General features: G+C 42.8%; 1 protein-coding gene across 5 annotated transcripts in view; it reads right to left on the reverse strand.

Annotated features, from left to right (window-relative positions):
- REEP1 (receptor accessory protein 1) overlaps nt 1-18,495 on the reverse strand; it is a 102,706-nt gene extending 84,211 nt beyond the window's left edge. The window contains exon 1 of one of the 5 annotated variants that reach the window (XM_077280236.1): nt 18,087-18,495. In XM_077280236.1, the coding sequence (XP_077136351.1) occupies nt 18,087-18,118 (32 nt within the window). In that variant the 5' untranslated portion in view covers nt 18,119-18,495. The remainder of the gene's footprint in view (nt 1-18,086) is intronic. The other 4 variants (XM_077280235.1, XM_077280238.1, XM_077280239.1 and 1 more) reach the window with 4 other exon arrangements.
- Between the last annotated feature and the right edge of the window lie 852 nt (nt 18,496-19,347).

A 19,347-nucleotide genomic window follows, 5' to 3' on the forward strand; every position in this document is an offset into this window, starting at 1 on the left:
ATACAGTATGGAGAACTGTGTGTGGCCATTATACAGTATGGAGTATCATGTGTGGTGGCCATTATACAGTATTGAGCATCATGTGTGGCCATTATACAGTATGGAGAACTGTGTGTGGCCATTATACAGTATGGAGCATCATGTGTGGTGGCCGTTATACAGTATTGAGCATCATGTGTGGCCATTATACAGTATGGAGCACTGTGTGGCCTTATTTTTTTTGTTTATAATTATTGTATATAAAACAGTGTGATCAGCAGTGCTAAATGGCTGTGGTTGGGATGTGGATATGGGTGTGACTAGTTGTGAAATGGGTGTGGTCAGAGGCGTGGCCTAAAATTTGCGGCGGCACACTATGCGCACCGCAAACTTTATACCTCCTTCCCTTCTTCAAAGGTTGGGAGGTATGGTACCGCATTTGCCAGATCATGGCAAGTGCCGCATATGAATGAGGCCGAACGCAGTGTTGCTGTAAGTGATCCTTTACACGGCACATGCAGAAAAACTGCCGGATCTGTTGCAAATGGAGACTTTCACATCAGCGATTCTTGCCAAAGTCACTGCCGATAGTGTCATACTCACCAATGGGGGAGGCAGCACTAAAAGTGCCTAGGGCAGCAGAAACTCTAAATACGACCCTGTTGTTATCAGCTCACAGTTCGGCATCACAGATGGCATGGGGGGCACTAGTGCCTATTGCATGGGGGGCTTAAACATCTGGAAAGGCGCCATCAATGCAGAGCATTACATAGAGGTCCTAGAACAATATCTGCTCCATCCAAACAATGTCTATTTCAGGGAAGGCCTTGTGTATTTCAGCAAGACAATGGTAAACCATATACTGCATCCACCATAACAACACAGCTTTGCACAAAATTAGTATGGGTGATGAAGTGGAGCCTGAGGTCCAGACCTTACACCGACAGAAAACATGTCACAATATGAAATGAAAAATCCGGGAAAGACCTTGAACTATGGAGCAGCAAGAATCCTACATCAGACAAGGATGGGACATTCTTCTCCCCAAACTCCAGCTATTGGCCTCTTCACTTCCTAGACACTAACAAACTGTTGTAAAAAAAAGAGGGGATGCTACAAAATGGTGGACACGGCCAGGACACTTTCTTATAAGATGTGTCGCTGCCATCAATTTCTAAATTAGGTAATTGGAATGAAATGAAGAAAGTGTCCGATCTGATCTTCTGATCTGTGTCATATGTTCTGCTGAGAATAAAATATGGCTGTAAGAGATTCCCAATTCATTGCATTCTTGTTTTCTTCACATTGTACAAAGAGCCCCAAATTTTGGGGAATTGGGATTGTATACTCCAGAAGCTTTTCTGACATCTAATTAAGTGGCAAATAGTGTGAAGGCAATTTTATATTTTGGATGCAAATAATATTCGGCTGGGGCGACACTTTGACGTGAGTCGCGCAACAGCAATTCTCTGAAAAATCACTTAACAACTACATTTCGGCAGCTTGACTGCCACTAAATGTCGCATGAGCAGGGTCGGACTGGCCCACTGGACAACCGGAGGATTCTCCAGTGGACCCAGGTACTGACATCTGCTGGGGCTGCTGCCTAGGGCCCCCACTGCTCCAGGGGCCCCCAGCCAGTGGCGTGTCGCTAATAGCAGCACACCATGCAGCTGCTATGGGGCCCGTGAGTCAGCCAGTGCCAGCAGAGCAGCAGCGGGAGACAGGAGGCAGGAGCCTGTCCCCGCTGCTAAAGAGAAATTAATATTCACTCTTCTCCACGCCCCCATGGGCGTGGGGAGGGGTGAATATTCATTTCACTGTAATAGCTGGCTGCGGCTAACATACTGCATGTAAAGCTGGTGTGGCTGAACCGGAGGTTTAGGGGGGCCCAGCAGGCGGCTAACACTAAGGACAATCTGGTCTGTTTATCCGGCCCTGAGGCTCCGGAGAGCCCCTGGCCAGATTACTCTCATGTACGGTGGGCAGGCACTGCTTACAGAAGAAAATGGCAGCAGAGCTGCAGGCATCCGTCCTGCTTCCTGCCCGATGCTTTCTGTCTGATACAGCAGCGCGGCTGGATGGTGTCATCATTCAGCATGTGGCTGTGCTGGAGAGGAAGCTGACGGCGCCGAAGATGCTGCTGGGGAACGGACAGAGAAGTGAGTGGTGCTGTGTGTGTGTGTGTCTGCGGGAGAAAGTGCAGAGAGGTGTGTGTGTGTCTGCGGGGAACGTGCAGAGAGGTGTGTGTAGGTGGTGGAGAGGGCAATGATGTGGGTGATGGAAAGCACGATGGGGTGGTGGGGGAGAAAACTGATACAGGTAGTGGAAAGGTAGTGGGGGAGAAGGCAATGATGGAGGAGATGGAGAAGTGTTGTGAATTAGACTTTTTGGCTCCCTCTTGTGGTCACTAGTGGTATGACTCTGGGATTGTCTTTTTTCTGTTTGGCACTCACCTGGGTCGTTAGTCCAGGGGTGTCGCTATATTAACTTCCTGGATCCTTAGTCCAGTGCCTGGCATCGTTGTAATCAGATCCTTCTGTTGCTCCTGTCTGCTGGTCCTGGCTCTTGCAAAATTAAGCTAAGTCTTGCTTCTTTGTTTTTTGAGTTACTTGCTTTGCTACTATTTTTGTCCAGCTTGTACTAAATGTGATTTCTGACCTTGCTGGAAGCTCTAGGGGGCTGGTGTTCTCCCCCCGGCCGTTAGACGGTTCGGGGGTTCTTGAATATCCAGCGTGGATATTTTGATAGGGTTTTTGCTGACCATATAAGTCATCTTACTATATTCTGCTATTAGCTAGTGGGCCTCTCTTTGCTAAATACCTAGCTCACTCTTATGTTTGTCTTTTCCTCTTGCCTCACCGTTATTATTTGTTGGGGGCTTGTATCCAACTTTTGGGGTCTTTTCTCTGGAGGCAAGAAAGGTCTTTCTTTTCCCTTCTAGGGTTAGTTAGTTCTCCGGCTGGCGCGAGACGTCTAGAACCAACGTAGGCACGTTCCCCGGCTACTTCTATTTGTGGTGCTAGGATTAGATATATGGTCAGCCCAGTTACCACTGCCCTATGAGCTGGTTTTTTGTGTTTGCAGACTTGGTATTGATTCCTGAGACCCTCTGCCATTGGGGTCATAACAGAGAAGGCAATGATGGGAGTAGTGGGGGAGAAGGCAATGACGGTGGTGGTGGAAAGGATGATGGGGTGGTGGGGCAGGAGACAATGATGGAGGTGGTGGAATGGGAAATGATGTGGGTAGTGGGGCAGAAAACAATCATAGAGGTGGTGGAAAGTGCAATGGTGGAGGGAGAAAACAATGATAGAGGTAGTGGAAAGGGCAATGATGGGGTAGTAGGGGAGAAAGCAATGATGGGGTGGTGGGTGAGAAGGCAATGATGGAGGTGGTGATGAGGACAATGATGTGGTGGAGGGGGAGAACAATGATGGATGTAGTGGAGAGGGTTATGAGGGGGGCTACATTATATTCTATGATGAGGGGGATACATTATATTCTAAGAGGGGGGCTGCATTATATTCTATGAAGGGGCTGCATTACACTATATGAGGGCTGCATTATATTCTATGATGGGGCTGCATTATACTATATGAGGGCTGCATTATATTCTATGAGGGGGCTACATTATATTCTATGAAGGGGCTGCATTATATTCTATGAGGGGGCTACTTTATATTCTGAGGGGGCTACTTTATATTCTATGAGGGGGCTACCCCAACCTCGCTACATAATTAAGACCTGTACTACTACTATATTATGCCCTGATATTAGCGCGTTTTACCACAATTGGTGGTCTTGTATTTATTTCTATGTAGCTACATAGTGGGCCCCAATAATTATTTTCTCTTGTAGGCCCAAGGTGCTCCAGTCCGACGCTGCACATGAGTACCTTAGAGCTCTCATATTGCTGCAGATAAAATAGTTGTAGACAAGTCGTATGCCATTTGCATTGAACTATATGGCTAGAGAGTCACGTGCGACTTGCGACGAGAGAGTCTGTCACAGTCGGAACAGGACAACATATGAAGTCGTTACATCCATTGTTACAATGTGTCCCTGCAATTTAAGGGTCACATGACACATGTCGTCGCGTAGTCATGTCTCACATCTTGTGGTAGAACATAGCGGCTGCTATTTGGTATACAATATGGCTTTATTCCTGCAAACCAGGGCTATTGACTATAATGCAGCATGCGGAGTCAATGTGTGCTCTGTCGTGCATCATTTTTGGGCGTATGCGTCTATAGAGGCAGACACCAGGACAAAACTCGGTCTGGCTGTCCGCCTAGACCAATAGGTATCAACGCTCCGTCTGCACCATTATAGTCAATATCTTGTCGGCGCATACGCCCAAATCCCGGTTTCCAGTGGGTTCGGACGTAAGCCCCGACAGGGCCACTGAACGTAGGAGAAGGTCCAGTGTGTAAGCACTCTAACTTTGTAGGACAGTGTGAGACAGTAAGGGGGAATCGTATGCGAGGGTCGTTATGTGTCCCCCAGGATGCGCATAGAAGCATATGAAACCCGCTGGAGAGCATTGTAATCACAGCCACACCTAAGGTTGCAATGCAAAATAAAAGAGAGTGTGGATTTGGTCAAACTATTTGACCAAGTTAGATTTAAGAAAACCTGAAATGGGCTTTTATTTTTGGAGATATCTGCAGGATGGTAGTGGGGCATATCTCTCTCTCCACTTCGGGTTTTGCAAGTGGCCCATGTCCACGGTTCACATTTAAATTTTGAGTTAAGGTTTGGGCGGGTCAGCTTGTGTTTTGCTAGCAGCAGAGTAGGAAGCTCTGTGCAGGACAGGTCTGTGTGAGTCTGAACACAGGCCAGAGCCAGGAAACTAAGCCCCTAACGCACACACGAGGGATACAGTTGTACAGTTGCACACGGGAACTGAGTGTTACTGACTGTGAAGGACAATCCAGCAGAGATCCGGACTTTTTGTTGAGAGTTGCCACAATAAAGACTTTTAACTTGGACCAACCTGGGTCACTGCCTCTTTGCCACACTGTGTGAACACCGCTACATACAGTAGATTAGGGATACTCCTCTGTTTTGTGTGTTTAAGAAAGCAAAAAAAAAAAAATCAAAGCATAAAACCAAAACAAGAGAAGTCTCATGTTATTATCTCAGCACACTGATATCTGCACAGTCAGATAGATCATTGCCAAGTTCTCTCCCCGTGTAAAGGGAGAAGGCCTTGTGTATTAACGAGGATCCCTGAACAGCTGATATACTGGTTATTAAAAGCAGGGCATCAGAGGTGAAAGCCTTGTGAAATGAGAAAACTTTATCCAAGATGAGAATCTCGGCTACGGCAAGATTGAGTTTCATTGCCTGCAACTGTTCCCAGAGCTCCGTATCCATTGAGGAGCGGAACACATCAGTATGGACGCCAACAAAAACCTAAAATCTAACGTTAGTGGATCCACTGCAGGTGACTGAAAGAAGGTCATGTGGTGTCCCGAGTCCAAAAACAAGAGGCTGGGATAGGTCTGCATTAGGCCTAGCCCAGCCTGTTGTTTTTGGACTCGGGACTGGTGATGTGCGAGTATAATTTCCCCGAGCACGCTCGGGTGGTCTCTGAGTATTTTGGCATGCTCGGAGATTTAGTTTTCTTCACTTCAGCTGCATGATTTGCGGCTGCTGGACAGGCTGAATAGATGTGATGAATGAGTGTTTGTTAGGGAATCCCCACATGTATTCAGGCTGTCCAGCACCTGTAAATCATGCAGCTGAGGCAACGAAAACTATCTCCGAGCACGCCAAAATACTCGGAGACCACCAGAGCAACAATGTTACTCGCCCATCACTACTCGGGACACCACATGACCTTCATTCAGTTACCTGCAGTGGATCCACTGACATGAGATTTTAGGCCTAATGAAGACGGCCACATTATAGATCCTTGTGGTACGGACCCATTGTGTTGTGACTATAAAAATGCATACTCCCATATCGTAACACTAATTTTATATGAAGGCACACAGGCGTGAAAAAGCGGTGCTTTCTGCTGTCTCAAGGATGTCTCGGGAGCTTTGGTGCCCTAAGGTCGCCTCAAGAGCAGCATGTTTAAGACCCATGGTCGAGACAGTAAATCTGACACTACATTGTGCCTTCTGTTATGATTTTTCCTTTTATTATGGATTCTTCTCCATTCACATGTGCAGCTGAATTAACAATGCTTTTGGTTTCTGCTATCAGATCGCAGCACATTGTGTAAGTGCAGATGGGAAGGGGATGAAGACGGGGTAAGGACTTTTCTTCCTGGTGCAGAAGTGTTTAAGGATTGGATTTCCTAATTGTTTTTCATACAAACAACCGTAGGTAACTGATAGGACTACGTCTTATTCATCGTTCTGTAAAGCTAATGAGCTGAAGAAAGATCCTAGTGTTCCTTGGCACATTTTTCTGTCTGCTCTTGTATTGCAAGTGGGTGACATGCAGTAAAGTGCAATGTCACATGAGGATATGGAGTTTTCTGATTTTTAAAGTACACCTGCATCTTTAGGCTAAGGCAGGGGTCCCCAACCTGTAGCTCGGGAGCCACATGTGGCTCGCGGTCCCATGAATTGTGGCTCACGGCTGTCTGCCAGCTTGGTGCATTAGTTCCAGATTTAGTAAACTGGTAAGAAGAGCACATCTCAAAATGGTGAACCTTGTGAGTAGCCCTGCAGAGAAGAGCAGATTTGGGTACACATCTACTGCTCTTGGGGGTTTAGAGATAACTTAGGTATGGTACGCTGGAGACAGGATGATACTACTCCTCATAAAGCTTCCTCATGGTTCGTAAGCTTGCGAGCAGGTCCCTCACTGCTCTTGGTATCTATTTTGAACAGTGATTTCTGTTATGCTGTAATGTCTATTGTCTGTACAAGTCCCCTCTATAATTTGTAAAGCGTTGCAGAATATGTTGGCGCTATATAAGTAAAATTATTATTTATTATTATTACTGGTCAGAGGAGGTGCCTGAAGATGGATGTGACTGTGTTGGGAATGCGTGATGGGAGAATGCTGAATGTGGTGGGAACCCCTGGATCTTGGTATACTGATTCAGGGTGATTTGTGTGGAAAAGCTTTGGTTATCATACAGCCACAATGGGGGCTTTGGTTACCACTACTGTGAGGGGGACATTAGCTGGATGTGGCTCGTGACCCTCTTGCAGAGCTGAATGTGGCTCTCAAGGTCAGAAAGGTTGTGGACCGCTGGGCTAAGGGCACATGGAGCTTTTTTGAGGTGACCAAAAACAAGAATGGAGTATGTTTTTAAGGTGTTTTTTAATAGAAACTGGCTATGTGACCACAGAGTTTTTCAAGAAGTTCTTGGTGCAGAAACCATAGGCACATGACGCCGTTTTCAAGCGGAGTCTTCCACGGAAACCGCCTGAAAAAAATCAACAGAATGAACATAAGAATTTCTATGAAAAAATAACTCTCTGTGCCCATGTCCAGGCTTTTGAATGTGCTTTAACCACTTCAGGTTTCTAAAAATGACAAGCGGTTAAGTGATCACACTATTGGAAACATTTTCAAAAGAAGGCGGGCAGAAAAAAACCATAGAAAAACATGCTCACAAAACAACTGAAAATAGGGCACAAAAGATAAAATACTTCCCAAATCCTCCTAAAAAAAAATGGAGGTTCTGCTCAGTTTCTGCTCCGAAAACTCAAAAGACTCATTAACACATGCCCTTAAGATGTAACATTACATTGTGTTCAATCAGAAACCATCTCAGAAAACCCTGTCCTTCTTTTGTTTTGAAACGTGTTCTTCAAGTTAAGTTGGCGTTTCATGAAGTATTTTGTTACAGTTTTTGTTGAATGTTTTCTGTTAACATTTTCTTTTAGCGTTTTTAAGTGAATTTTTGTGACGATTTTCTCACTGTGACGCTAGTCACCACTCACGTACAAGCCGTGAGGCAGGGTAGTCAAACCTTCCGAGATCAGATACCAAGAGAGCATGTCATAAACTAAAGGGGAAAGACAAAGGCGTAGTCAGGTCGTGGTCCAATGTCAAAATACTAGAATGATAGCGGATCAGAGGAAAGGAGCTAGGCAAATGGATGATTAGAATGAGGTCCAAGATCAGGCAATAATAGATCAACAAACAGAGCACAGGAATTCAAGGCATGCACCACCGAGCAAATGCTACAACTGCTAGAGATCTGGGACTGACAGCTTAGCTAAGTAGTTGGGTAATCACTTAGAACAGGGAGAACATGACGGAAGCTGTGCACGTTCCAGTTTCAGATTGGATGGCTGAGCTGTCTATCAAAATACTCGGCACGCCCCTGCATTAGATTGGATGATTGAGCTGTCACTCACTGCATCCAAGACCCACTGAGAGGAGGAATCGTGACAGTATCCCCTATATTAGGGGCGTACTGGACCCCCAGGTTTCCCAGGAAACCTAAGATGGAAGGCCTCAACCTAACGATCAGCCTTCACAGAATGAGCAGGAAACCAGGATCTCTTCTCAGGTCTGTATCCCCTCCAATTAACAAAATATTGGAGGGGATCTTGGACCCTCTGAGAATCCAGAATCCTCTGCAATACTGAAGGGACAAACTCTTTTAAAAGAGATCTGACTTAAAAGAGACTGAGGAAGTTTCAATCTGAAGGCAACCAGATTGACTATCTCCAGAAACTCATGAAGGTCAATAAATTTAGGATCCAACTTCGCTGATGATACTTTCAGCTTAATATGCTTGGAAGATAATCAAAGCTTATACTTTGAAGATGGAACCCACCGAAAGTTTGCTATCGGCCTTCCGTTTTTGACGAAGTTGAACCACCTCAATATTCTTTTGAACCTCCCTTCAGACATTCCCAAGTTTCTGTATGGCCATCTCTACTCCACCCAAAACTCATCATAGAAGATTCACCAAAATGAGGATGAAACCCATAGTTCCAGTAGACTGATCGACCCGACTGTTATAGGTGAACACGGCAAGAGGTAAAAATGAGGACCAGTCCTCCTGCTGAGCCGCAAAAAAAACCATCTTAAAATTTGTTCCAACGATTGATTTTTCCTCTCGGTCTGACCGTTGGCTTCAGGGTAGTAAGCAGGGGAAAATGACAGACAAATCCCCAACTTCTTACAAAGCGCTCTCCAGAGTTTGGAGACAAATTGCATCCCCTACTTCATACAATGTTCAAAGGAATAACATGCAATCTCACCACATGATTGATAAACAATCTGGAAAGTGTTTCAGCAGTAGGTGACCCCAATAATGGAACAAAGTGAGCTTCTTTACTGAATCGGTCAACTACCACCAAAATGCGTCCAAAACACATTGAGCGGAGGAATCATGACACCACCACGCAGTGATTAGCAGCTTTCTATCAGTGTACAATGCACACAGAAAGCTGTTTACTCATAAAGTCTTTTGACCCTTTTGTGACCTCCGCGGTACTAGTATTGGGAAGGTCGCTTCCCTCCCTTTGATGTGGGTTTCGGCGCTGAGCCCACATCTTTCCCGGTACATGTCAGATGTTTTGTACAGTTGACATGTGCCCGGCACAGCTGCGGGTGGAATCGCGATCCACCTGCGGCTATTAATTTGTTAAATGTCGCTGTCAAACTCTGAAAATGGCATTTAATGCGCGCTTCCAACCATCGAGTCAGAAATCTGCCCACCGGTGACAGGGTCGGCATGACAAACAGAGGTCTCCTGGAGACTTCTATGGTTGTCAGTGCCGGACTGCTATGAGCGCTACCCGGTGGTCGGCGCTCATAGCAAGTCAGCAATTCTGTTACATATTTTTTCTGCAGAGAAAAAATAAGCAGTGTGTGCAGGAGACTTCAGGGATCTCACTCACTTTGGCTTGTAATGTAAAACGTTGCATATATTCAAAAACAAATCCGTGCAGAACAAAAGCAACAGAAACGCAATGTGCGCACATGGCCTTCACATGAGTTGGGGAGAGTGACAGAGACTGTTTATATTTATTGTATGCAGACATTATAGTTAATGGAGGCACAGCTCTGGCTTATCAGTTTAAGTTTTGAATGGTGTGTGGATAATAGCATATTAATGGTGGGGAACATATTTGGAGTGCGGAAGATTTTTATTTGGGAGACAAACGTGTATATACAATATATGGGACCTTCTTATTGTCAGGGTTGTGGGGTTCAACGTTAAAGGTCGTAGCTCAGAGATGTCGGCGTGAAGGTCTGACCAGATGGAAAATAAATGACAGAAAACGACTCTAATCAGACGAGACGTCAGCAGTCGCTGGATGTAAGCATTTATTCTTTATACTGCGTAACTTGGAGGAATTCTGCTATTTATAAAATCCCTTAACCACGTACTCACGTTCGTGTGAAATATCAGACGGACTCATAGAAGACTCAGAGCATATCTATTTCTGATCCGATTATGAGGACCTACTCAATGGGTCTGTGTGCTCTCCGAGAAAAAAAATCAGGCAGCACACTGACACTTCCCACAGATAAAGGAATGTAGACTTATTATGTATAGTACAGTCCCGTAGTATATAGTGTACTTTTTTGTTATATATAGCACTGTCCCTTAGTATATAGTGTACTTTTTTGTTATATATAGTGCCATTCTGTATTATAGAGTACTTTCTTGTTATATACAGTGCTGTCCCTTAGTATATAGTGTACTTTTTGTTATGTATAGTACAGTCCCGTAGTATATAGTGTACTTTTTTGTAATATATAGTGCCATCCTGTATTATATAGAGTACTTTCTTGTTGTATACAGTGCTGTCCTTAGCATATAGTGTACTTTCTTGTTACATATAGAGCCGTTTCTTAGTACATAGCGTACTTTATTGTTATATATCGTGGCGTCCATTAGTATAAAGTGTTCTTTCTTATTATATATAGTGCTATCCCATAGTATATAGTGTGCTTTTTTGTTATATATAATGCCATCCCGTAGTATATATGGTACTTTCTAGTTATATATAGTGCCATCTCTTAGTATATAGTGTACTTTCTTGTTATATATAGTGCAGTCCCTTATTATATACAGTGCAGGCAAAAAAATCTTTACAAGTTCAACTAAACCACAAAATCAGGACATTGAACTGTTTATTGTGAATATTTTGTTACAATTAGTTTTGAGAAGTGAAAGTTGAACTTTGGTTGCTATAGGCAACTAAGCCAGTTTGGCTTTTAGACAGTTATTGATTATCTCCTCCATTGTGTACACTTTTAATAAGTGAAATAATGATGCTGATTTTACATATAAAAAATTGTGTCATCCCTTAATATTTAGTATACTTTCTTGTTATATATAGTGCCATCACATAATACAGTTATATGAAAAAGTTTGGGCGCCCCTATTAATCTTAAGCTTAATGTTTTATAAAAATTGTTTTTTTTTGCAACAGCTATTTCAGTTTCATATATCTAATAACTGTTGGACACAGTAATGTTTCTGCCTAGAAATGAGGTTTATTGTACTAACAGAAAATGTGCAATCTGCATTCAATCAAAATTTGACAGGTGCATAAGTATGGGCACCCTTATCATTTTGTTTTAAATACTCCTACCTACTTTTTACTGACTTACTAAAGCACTTTTTTTGATTTTGTAACCTCATTGAGCTTTGAACTTCATAGCTAGGTGTATGCAATCATGAGAAAAGCTACTTAAAGGGGCCACTTGCAAGTTGTTCTCCTGTTTGAATCTCCTCTGAAGAGTTGCATCATGGGCTCCTCAAAACAACTGTCAAATGATCTGAAAACAAAGATTATTCAACATAGTTGTTCAGGGGAAGGATACAAAATGCTGTCTAAGAGATTTAACCTGTCAATTTCCACTGTGAGGAACATAGTAAGGAAATGGAAGAACACAGGTACAGTTCTTGTTAAGGCCAGAAGTGGCAGGCCAAGAAAAACATCAGAAAGGCAGAGAAGAAGAATGGTGAGATCAGTCAAGGACAATCCTCAGGCCACCTCCAGAGAGCTGCAGCATCAACTTGCTGCAGATGGTGTCACTGTGCATCGGTCAACTATACAACGCACTTTGCACAAGGAGAAGCTGTATGGGAGAGTGATGCGAAAGAAGCCGTTTCTGCAAGCACGCCACAAACAGAGTCGGCTGAGGTATGCAAAAGCACATTTGGAGAAGCCAATTTCTTTTTGGAAGAAAGTTCTGTGGACTGATGAAACCAAGATTGAGTTGTTTGGTCATACAAAAAGGCATTATGCATGGCGGCAAAAAAACACAGCATTCCAAGAAAAACACTTGCTACCCACAGTAAAATTTGGTGGAGGTTCCATCATGCTTTGGGGCTGTGTGGCCAATGCCGGCATTGGGAATCTTGTTAAAGTTGAGGGACGCATGGATTCCTCTCAGTATCAGCAGATTCTTGACAATAATGTTCATGAATCAGTGACAAAGTTGAAGTTACGCAGGGGATGGATCTTTCAGCAAGAGAATGATCCAAAACACCGCTCCAAATCTACTCAGGCATTCATGCAGAGGAACAATTACACTGTTCTGGAATGGCCATCCCAGTCCCCAGACCTGAATATCATTGAACATCTGTGGGACCATTTGAAGAGGGCTGTCCATGCTCGGCGACCATCAAACTTAACTGAACTGGAAATGTTTTGTAAAGAGGAATGATCAAAAATACCTTCATCCAGGACCCAGGAACTCATTAAAAGCTACAGGAAGCAACTAGAGGCTGTTATTTTTGCAAAAGGAGGATCTACTAAATATTAATGTCACTTTTCTGGTGAGGTGCCCATACTTATGCACCTGTCAAATTTTGTTTGAATGCAGATTGCACATTTTCTGTTAGTACAATAAACCTCATTTCAAGGCAGAAACATTACTGTGTCCAACAGTTATTAGATATATGAAACTGAAATAGCTGTTGCATAAAAAACAATTTTGATAAAACATTAAGCTTAAGATTAATAGGGGTGCCCAAAATTTTTCATATAACTGTATATAGTGTAATTACTTGTTAAATATAGTGCCATCCCTTAGTATATAGTGCACTTGCTTGCTATATATAGTGCCATCCCGTAGTATATAGTGTACTTTTTTGCTATATATAGTGCAATCCCATAGTATGTAGTATACTTTTTGTCATACATAGTGCCATCCCATAGTATATAGTGTACTTTCTTGTTATGTATAGCGCCATACCTTAGTATATAGTGTACTTTCTTGTTATATATAGTGCCGTCCCTTGGTATATAGTGTACTTTCTTGTTATATATAGTGCTATCCCTTAGATATAGGGCACTTTCTTGTAATATATAGTGCCATTCCTTAGTATATAGTGTACTTTCTTGTTATATATAGTGCCATCTCGTAGTATATAGTGTACTTTTTTTATATATGCAGTGTCATCCCTTAGTAGTGTACTTTTTTGATATATAGTGCCATTCCACAGTATATAGTGAACTTTCTTGTTACATATAGCGACATCCCTTAGTATATAGTGTACTTTCTTGTTATATATAGTGCCATCCCATAGTACATAGTGTACTTTCTTGTTATATATAGTGTCATTCCTTAGTATATAGTGTACTTTTTTGTTACATAGTGCCATCCCACAGTATATAGTGAACTTTCTTGTTATATATAGCACCAGCCCTTAGTATATAGTGTACTTTGTTATAAATAGTGCCATTCCATAGTACATAGTGTACTTTCTTGTTATATATAGTGCGGTCCCTTGGTATACAGTGTACTTTCTTGCGATATATAGAGCCGTCCCGTAGTATTTAGTGTATGCTCATGTTATATATAGAGTTGTCTCTTAGTATTTAGTGTGTGTTTTTGTTATACATAGTGCCATCCTTAATGACATAGTTTCCTTTTTTTCCCTTATATGAAAATGAGACATAACTGATAGCCTCAGGATCAGCAGAGATAGATATATGTTTATATATATTCTGTATATCGTGCCATCACACATTGCATATCGGATGTTAGCTGCACATGGATCGACAGCACTCGGGGACTGACAGCTCTACAAGCTTTGGCAGGGGAACAACAATGCCCCAGTCACTCTCCTATTGCTTCGCCTAAAAAAAGTTTAACCCTAAAATATCCATCAAGATCAGAGCCAGCTGCACTTTAAAGTGATCCTTTTATTGTATAATTAGTCAGGCGTGAAATACCCAATGGCCATTTCAAGCAGATGTCTGTGGCCTGGAGATGTAGGAGGCTGGAGTACCTTCTACAGTTATTACTTGATAGGATCATTTAGCAATTATAAAGGAACATCTGGAATACATTAAAGGGGGTTTCTGCTTTAGAAATCCCTTTTTTGTTATATCGATTCCAAGTCAATAAAATGATCAAAGGGTTTTCCCTTGTTTGGACCGACAGAGATTATCAAAATGGGAACAAGAATTTTATTTCCTTGCAGCACCACCCCTGGAGAAGTTAAGCATTACATCGTGCTCATTTAGTCTCTCTGGAGCATCATTAATCAGAAACCAAGCGAGCTGTGACATCACCTATTGTGATCCTGTGTTATCTACTGTATATAGAGGTGTTATCAGTCATTGTACAGGAGGAGGAGGTGAGCTGTGATATCATCTATTGTGATCCTATGTTATTTACTGTATATAGAGGTGTTATCAGTCATTGTACAGGAGGTGGAGGTGAGCTGTGACATCACCTATTGTGAATGGTGGAACCTGTGTTATCTACTGTATATAGAGGTATTATCAGTCATTGTACAGGAGGAGGAGGTGAGCTGTGACATCACCTATTGTGAATGGTGGATCCTGTGTTATCTACTGTATATAGAGGTGTTATCAGTCATTGTACAGGAGGTGGAGGTGAGCTGTGACATCACCTATTGTGAATGGTGGAACCTGTGTTATCTACTGTATATAGAGGTATTATCAGTCATTGTACAGGAGGAGGAGGTGAGCTGTGACATCACCTATTGTGAATGGTGGATCCTGTGTTATCTACTGTATATAGAGGTATTATCAGTCATTGTACAGGAGAAGGAGGTGAGCTGTGACATCACCTATTGTGAATGGTGGATCCTGTGTTATCTACTGTATATAGAGGTATTATCAGTCATTGTACAGGAGAAGGAGGTGAGCTGTGACATCACCTATTGTGAATGGTGGAACCTGTGTTATCTACTGTATATAGAGGTATTATCAGTCATTGTACAGGAGAAGGAGGTGAGCTGTGACATCACCTATTGTGAATGGTAGATCCTGTGTTATATACTGTATATAGAGGTGTTATCAGTCATTGTACAGAAGGAGGAGGTGAGCTGTGACATCGCCTATTGTGAATGGTGGATCCTGTGTTATCTACTGTATATAGAGGTGTTAGCAGTCATTGTACAGGAGGAGGAGGTGAGCTGTGACATCACCTATTGTGAATGGTCGATCCTGTGTTATCTACTGTATATAGAGGTGTTACCAGACATTGTACAGGAGGAGGAGGTGAGCTGTGACATCACCTATTCTGAATGGTGGATCCTGTGTTATCTCTACTGTATATAGAGGTGTTATCAGTCATTGTACAGGAGGAGGTGAGCTTTGACATCACCTATTGTGAATGGTGGATCCTGTGTTATCTACTGTACATAGTGGTGTTATCAGTCATTGTACATGAGGAGGAGGTGAGCTGTGACATCACCTATTGTGAATGGTGGATCCTGTGTTATCTACTGTATATAGAGGTGTTATCAGTCATTGTACAGGAGGAGGAGGTGAGCTGTGACATCACCTATTGTGAGTGGTGGATCCTGTGTTATCTACTGTACATAGTGGTGTTATCAGTCATTGTACAGGAGGAGGAGGTGAGCTGTGACATCACCTATTGTGAGTGGTGGATCCTGTGTTATCTACTGTATATAGAGGTGTTATCAGTCATTTTACAAGCTGAGGTGAGCTGTGACATCACCTATTCTGAATGGTGGATCCTGTGTTACCTATTGTATATGTTAATGAGTCTTCTGAAAAGCCTACTGTAACGATCAGGAAGTATGAATCTAGTATAAGACCTAGTGGCTAGTTTGAAAATTGATATGGTTTTTTTTGTTGTATTTTTTAAACATAGATATTGTTATGCTGAAGGTTGTTAAATATTAATAACAATAATATTCCTATAGAAATTTAGAGAAAAAACCCCATCAAGAATGAAAAAAAAATACATTTAACATAAAAAATTTGATTTAAAGGGAACCTGTCAGCAGGATTGTGCACAGTAACCTACACACAGTGTCAGGTCGGCGCCGTTATACTGATAACAATGATACCTGGTGATGAAATCCGTCTTGTGGTTGTTGTTTAATCTGTATTTGCAGTTTTCAAGTTAATGAGATTCTCGTGCTTTGGGGTGGGCCTTTGGGTGGGCTGTGAGCGGGGCTTAATGTGGTGCTCTGCTGACATATTCATGTGTATGGTTTATGACAGGACACTGATCCCTCACTGACCTGCCCCCTATTCTACATACTGTATATCCATATATTCATTTTATTTAGTGATATAAATTTGTTGAGAAAAAAAAACGTTCTTCCTCAAAATGGCGCCGGCTGTGCCTGCACAGTACCATAATTCGGATCACCGATAGATGCTACTGCACAGGCGCCATCTTGGTGGAGATTTTATATTTTCTTCAAAACAATAAGATATACAGTATGTAAAATAGGGGGAAAGTTAGTGACGGATCAGTGACCTATTATAAGCCCATACAGATGAATATGTAAGCAGAGCACCACATAAAGCCCCGCCCACAGTCACGCCCACAGGTTCGCCACAGGTCTGCTCAGTCACACCCACAGGTCCGCCCACAGGTCCGCTCACAGGCCGCCCAGAAGCACAAGAATCTCATTAGTTGAAAACTACAAATACAGATTAAACAACAACCACAAGACGGATTTCATCAACCAAGGTATCATTTTAATCAGTATAACGGCACCGACCTGATACTGTCTGTAGGTTGCTGAGCACAATCCTGTTGACAGGTTCCCTTTAAACAATTGACCATTTTCTGATGACACATTCACGTTAAAAGGAGATTAGACCAGCACTTGTGCGGCCCACTGTTAATGGCGGCTGTCGGCCTCCGCACCTGGCAGAGGAGAGGTCAGCTCCGCAGTAGATATCACTTTGAACCTACTGGCGTAATGGCTTCTATATTTACACGACAAATCCATCATCATATCACAATAAATTTTTTTTTTCCATCCATTCACTTATAATATATGGGGCCATCAGGTTTACATTTTTAATAGGTGTATATCGCTTTATGCCAGTCTATCCTGATGGCCAAAAAGTAATGGTAACCTAATGGAACAAAACGAATGGAAGTGTGATCCATGCCCTGGAGATATTCACACCCAATGGCGCACAGGCAGGCTCTCGTATGCACGTCACTCCATACATTTATTTCTTTCTAGGAGGAATGTGTCTGTTTTCTATCAATACATAAATACAAGACAATAAATACATTTGCAAAAGCAAAAATCCAACCCAATCACAGAAAGGGAGGCCACACACATGATACGGATACACCTCATGTGAACAAAGAAAGGCTGGGCCTCTGAACCAGAACCCAGCACTGGGGTCCACATATGATGGGAGACCCCCCAACATATCCCCTCCTTCCCAGCCCTCTTGCCATGACACCATGGCCTCTATATAACATTAGATTGTCCCTTCTGTCTCAGTGCTGTTCTATCACAGATGTGCAATGAATAATTAATCACCGCTGACCCCTCTCCTCCCACCCAGGGGACCCCCAATCTGCCTCCATTCTAGGGCATTCCAGTATATACACTGTAACCAGCCGGGTGACAACAATAATACAAAAAATAATGCAACATATATAACAATAAACCTGGAATTTCACTACAGAGCCATCTGCTGGTGTCTATAGAAAATCGGTTTACAGGAAAAAAAAAAACATTGTTATTTAATAGAAGAAAGAAATAGGTGCAATGAAAAAAAATAAAACGTCCACATGTGATTGTATGTGGTGACCCAGCTGACAGCCACCATTGTGTGCTCTTGTGTCATCTCCTAGGGGCAGCACATGGGAGACACAACAGCTATATTTAGTGTGTGACAGCTCCCTGGCAGGCTGTGTCACAGTGAGGGTATACTCACACTACCAGCCTGGAGATGATCCATGACACCATGGCTGGGGGTCCTGGTCAGCTGCCTCCTGCAGGGTCTGTTCTCTGCTGGGTTACATGCAGCTCTGAGCCATGAGGCTGCTGCACAGGCTCCAGAATCCAGCGGTGGGCACTCAGCGGTGGGCACTGGCTGGGGATCTGCTGCTGCTGCTGCTGCCAGGGCCAGGTCCTCCTCTCCGGGCTACATAGAAATGCTTACACAGCCCAGGCTGGGAGAGGGTGAGGGTTTAGCAATTCATAAGCAGCTGCTCGGCTCCTTCAGCGATCATATTCTGGAAGGAGGAGTGAAGGATTGGGGTGGGGAGATACACAGCATGCTTCATGCTTCACCCCCCCTCCAACCTGCCACTGCTCAGGAGCCCATGTCCTGGATATACACTGCTGCTGTACTGGGTGGTGGCTGGCAGACTATTGTCTGGCCTGGAGAATGACATTTACTTGAAGGAGATGATTCTCAAAGAGGTTCTGCAGCAGCTGATTGGTCATGGGATACTTGTCAATGGTGCCTTGAGGTCATGGTCAGGTCATTTATTAAAAAAAAATTTGATAAACTGATAGAAAAATACAGACTAGTGCATATTTTATCTCACATCAATCTATGTATTATCCATCTAGTGTCGATATATGTATATACATAAGATATTTATCTCACAGCTATCTACTGTCTACAAAATAAAGCAGCACAAATCCAAAATAAAGTGCAGATACAAAACTGCAGATGTACGGACACTGGCACCAAAACAGAACATATAATTTGTATATTCATTCAATAGCCGATTTCTCAGTAACTGAGAACATAACATTTATCTAATACCTATCTATCTATCTATCTATCTATCTATCTATCTATCATCTATCTATTTATCTATCTATCTATCTATCTATCAATCATCTATATATTCTCTATCTATCATGTATATATTATCTATCATCTATTATCTATCTATCTATCTATCTATTATGTATTTGTCACGCACAGTGTAGGAAAGACTAAGTACAGCACGAAGGGATGAGGAGAAGGAAGCCCAATACTAGGGAAGGGGGAGTGGAGACACCTAGGCAGATCTAAAGTCACCCTGTCTGCCCTAAACATCCCTATATAGGTTCTGCAACTATCGCCGAGCAGGAACCTAATCCCTGCCTGACCCTGGCGATAAGCCCTACTTAGGGAATGACAGGGTGAGCACTAGTCAATTCCCACTAGCACTAAATACAACTGGGATAGACAAACA

The sequence above is a fragment of the Ranitomeya variabilis genome, chromosome 1, assembly GCF_051348905.1.
Source record: "Ranitomeya variabilis isolate aRanVar5 chromosome 1, aRanVar5.hap1, whole genome shotgun sequence".
NCBI lineage: Eukaryota > Metazoa > Chordata > Amphibia > Anura > Dendrobatidae > Ranitomeya > Ranitomeya variabilis.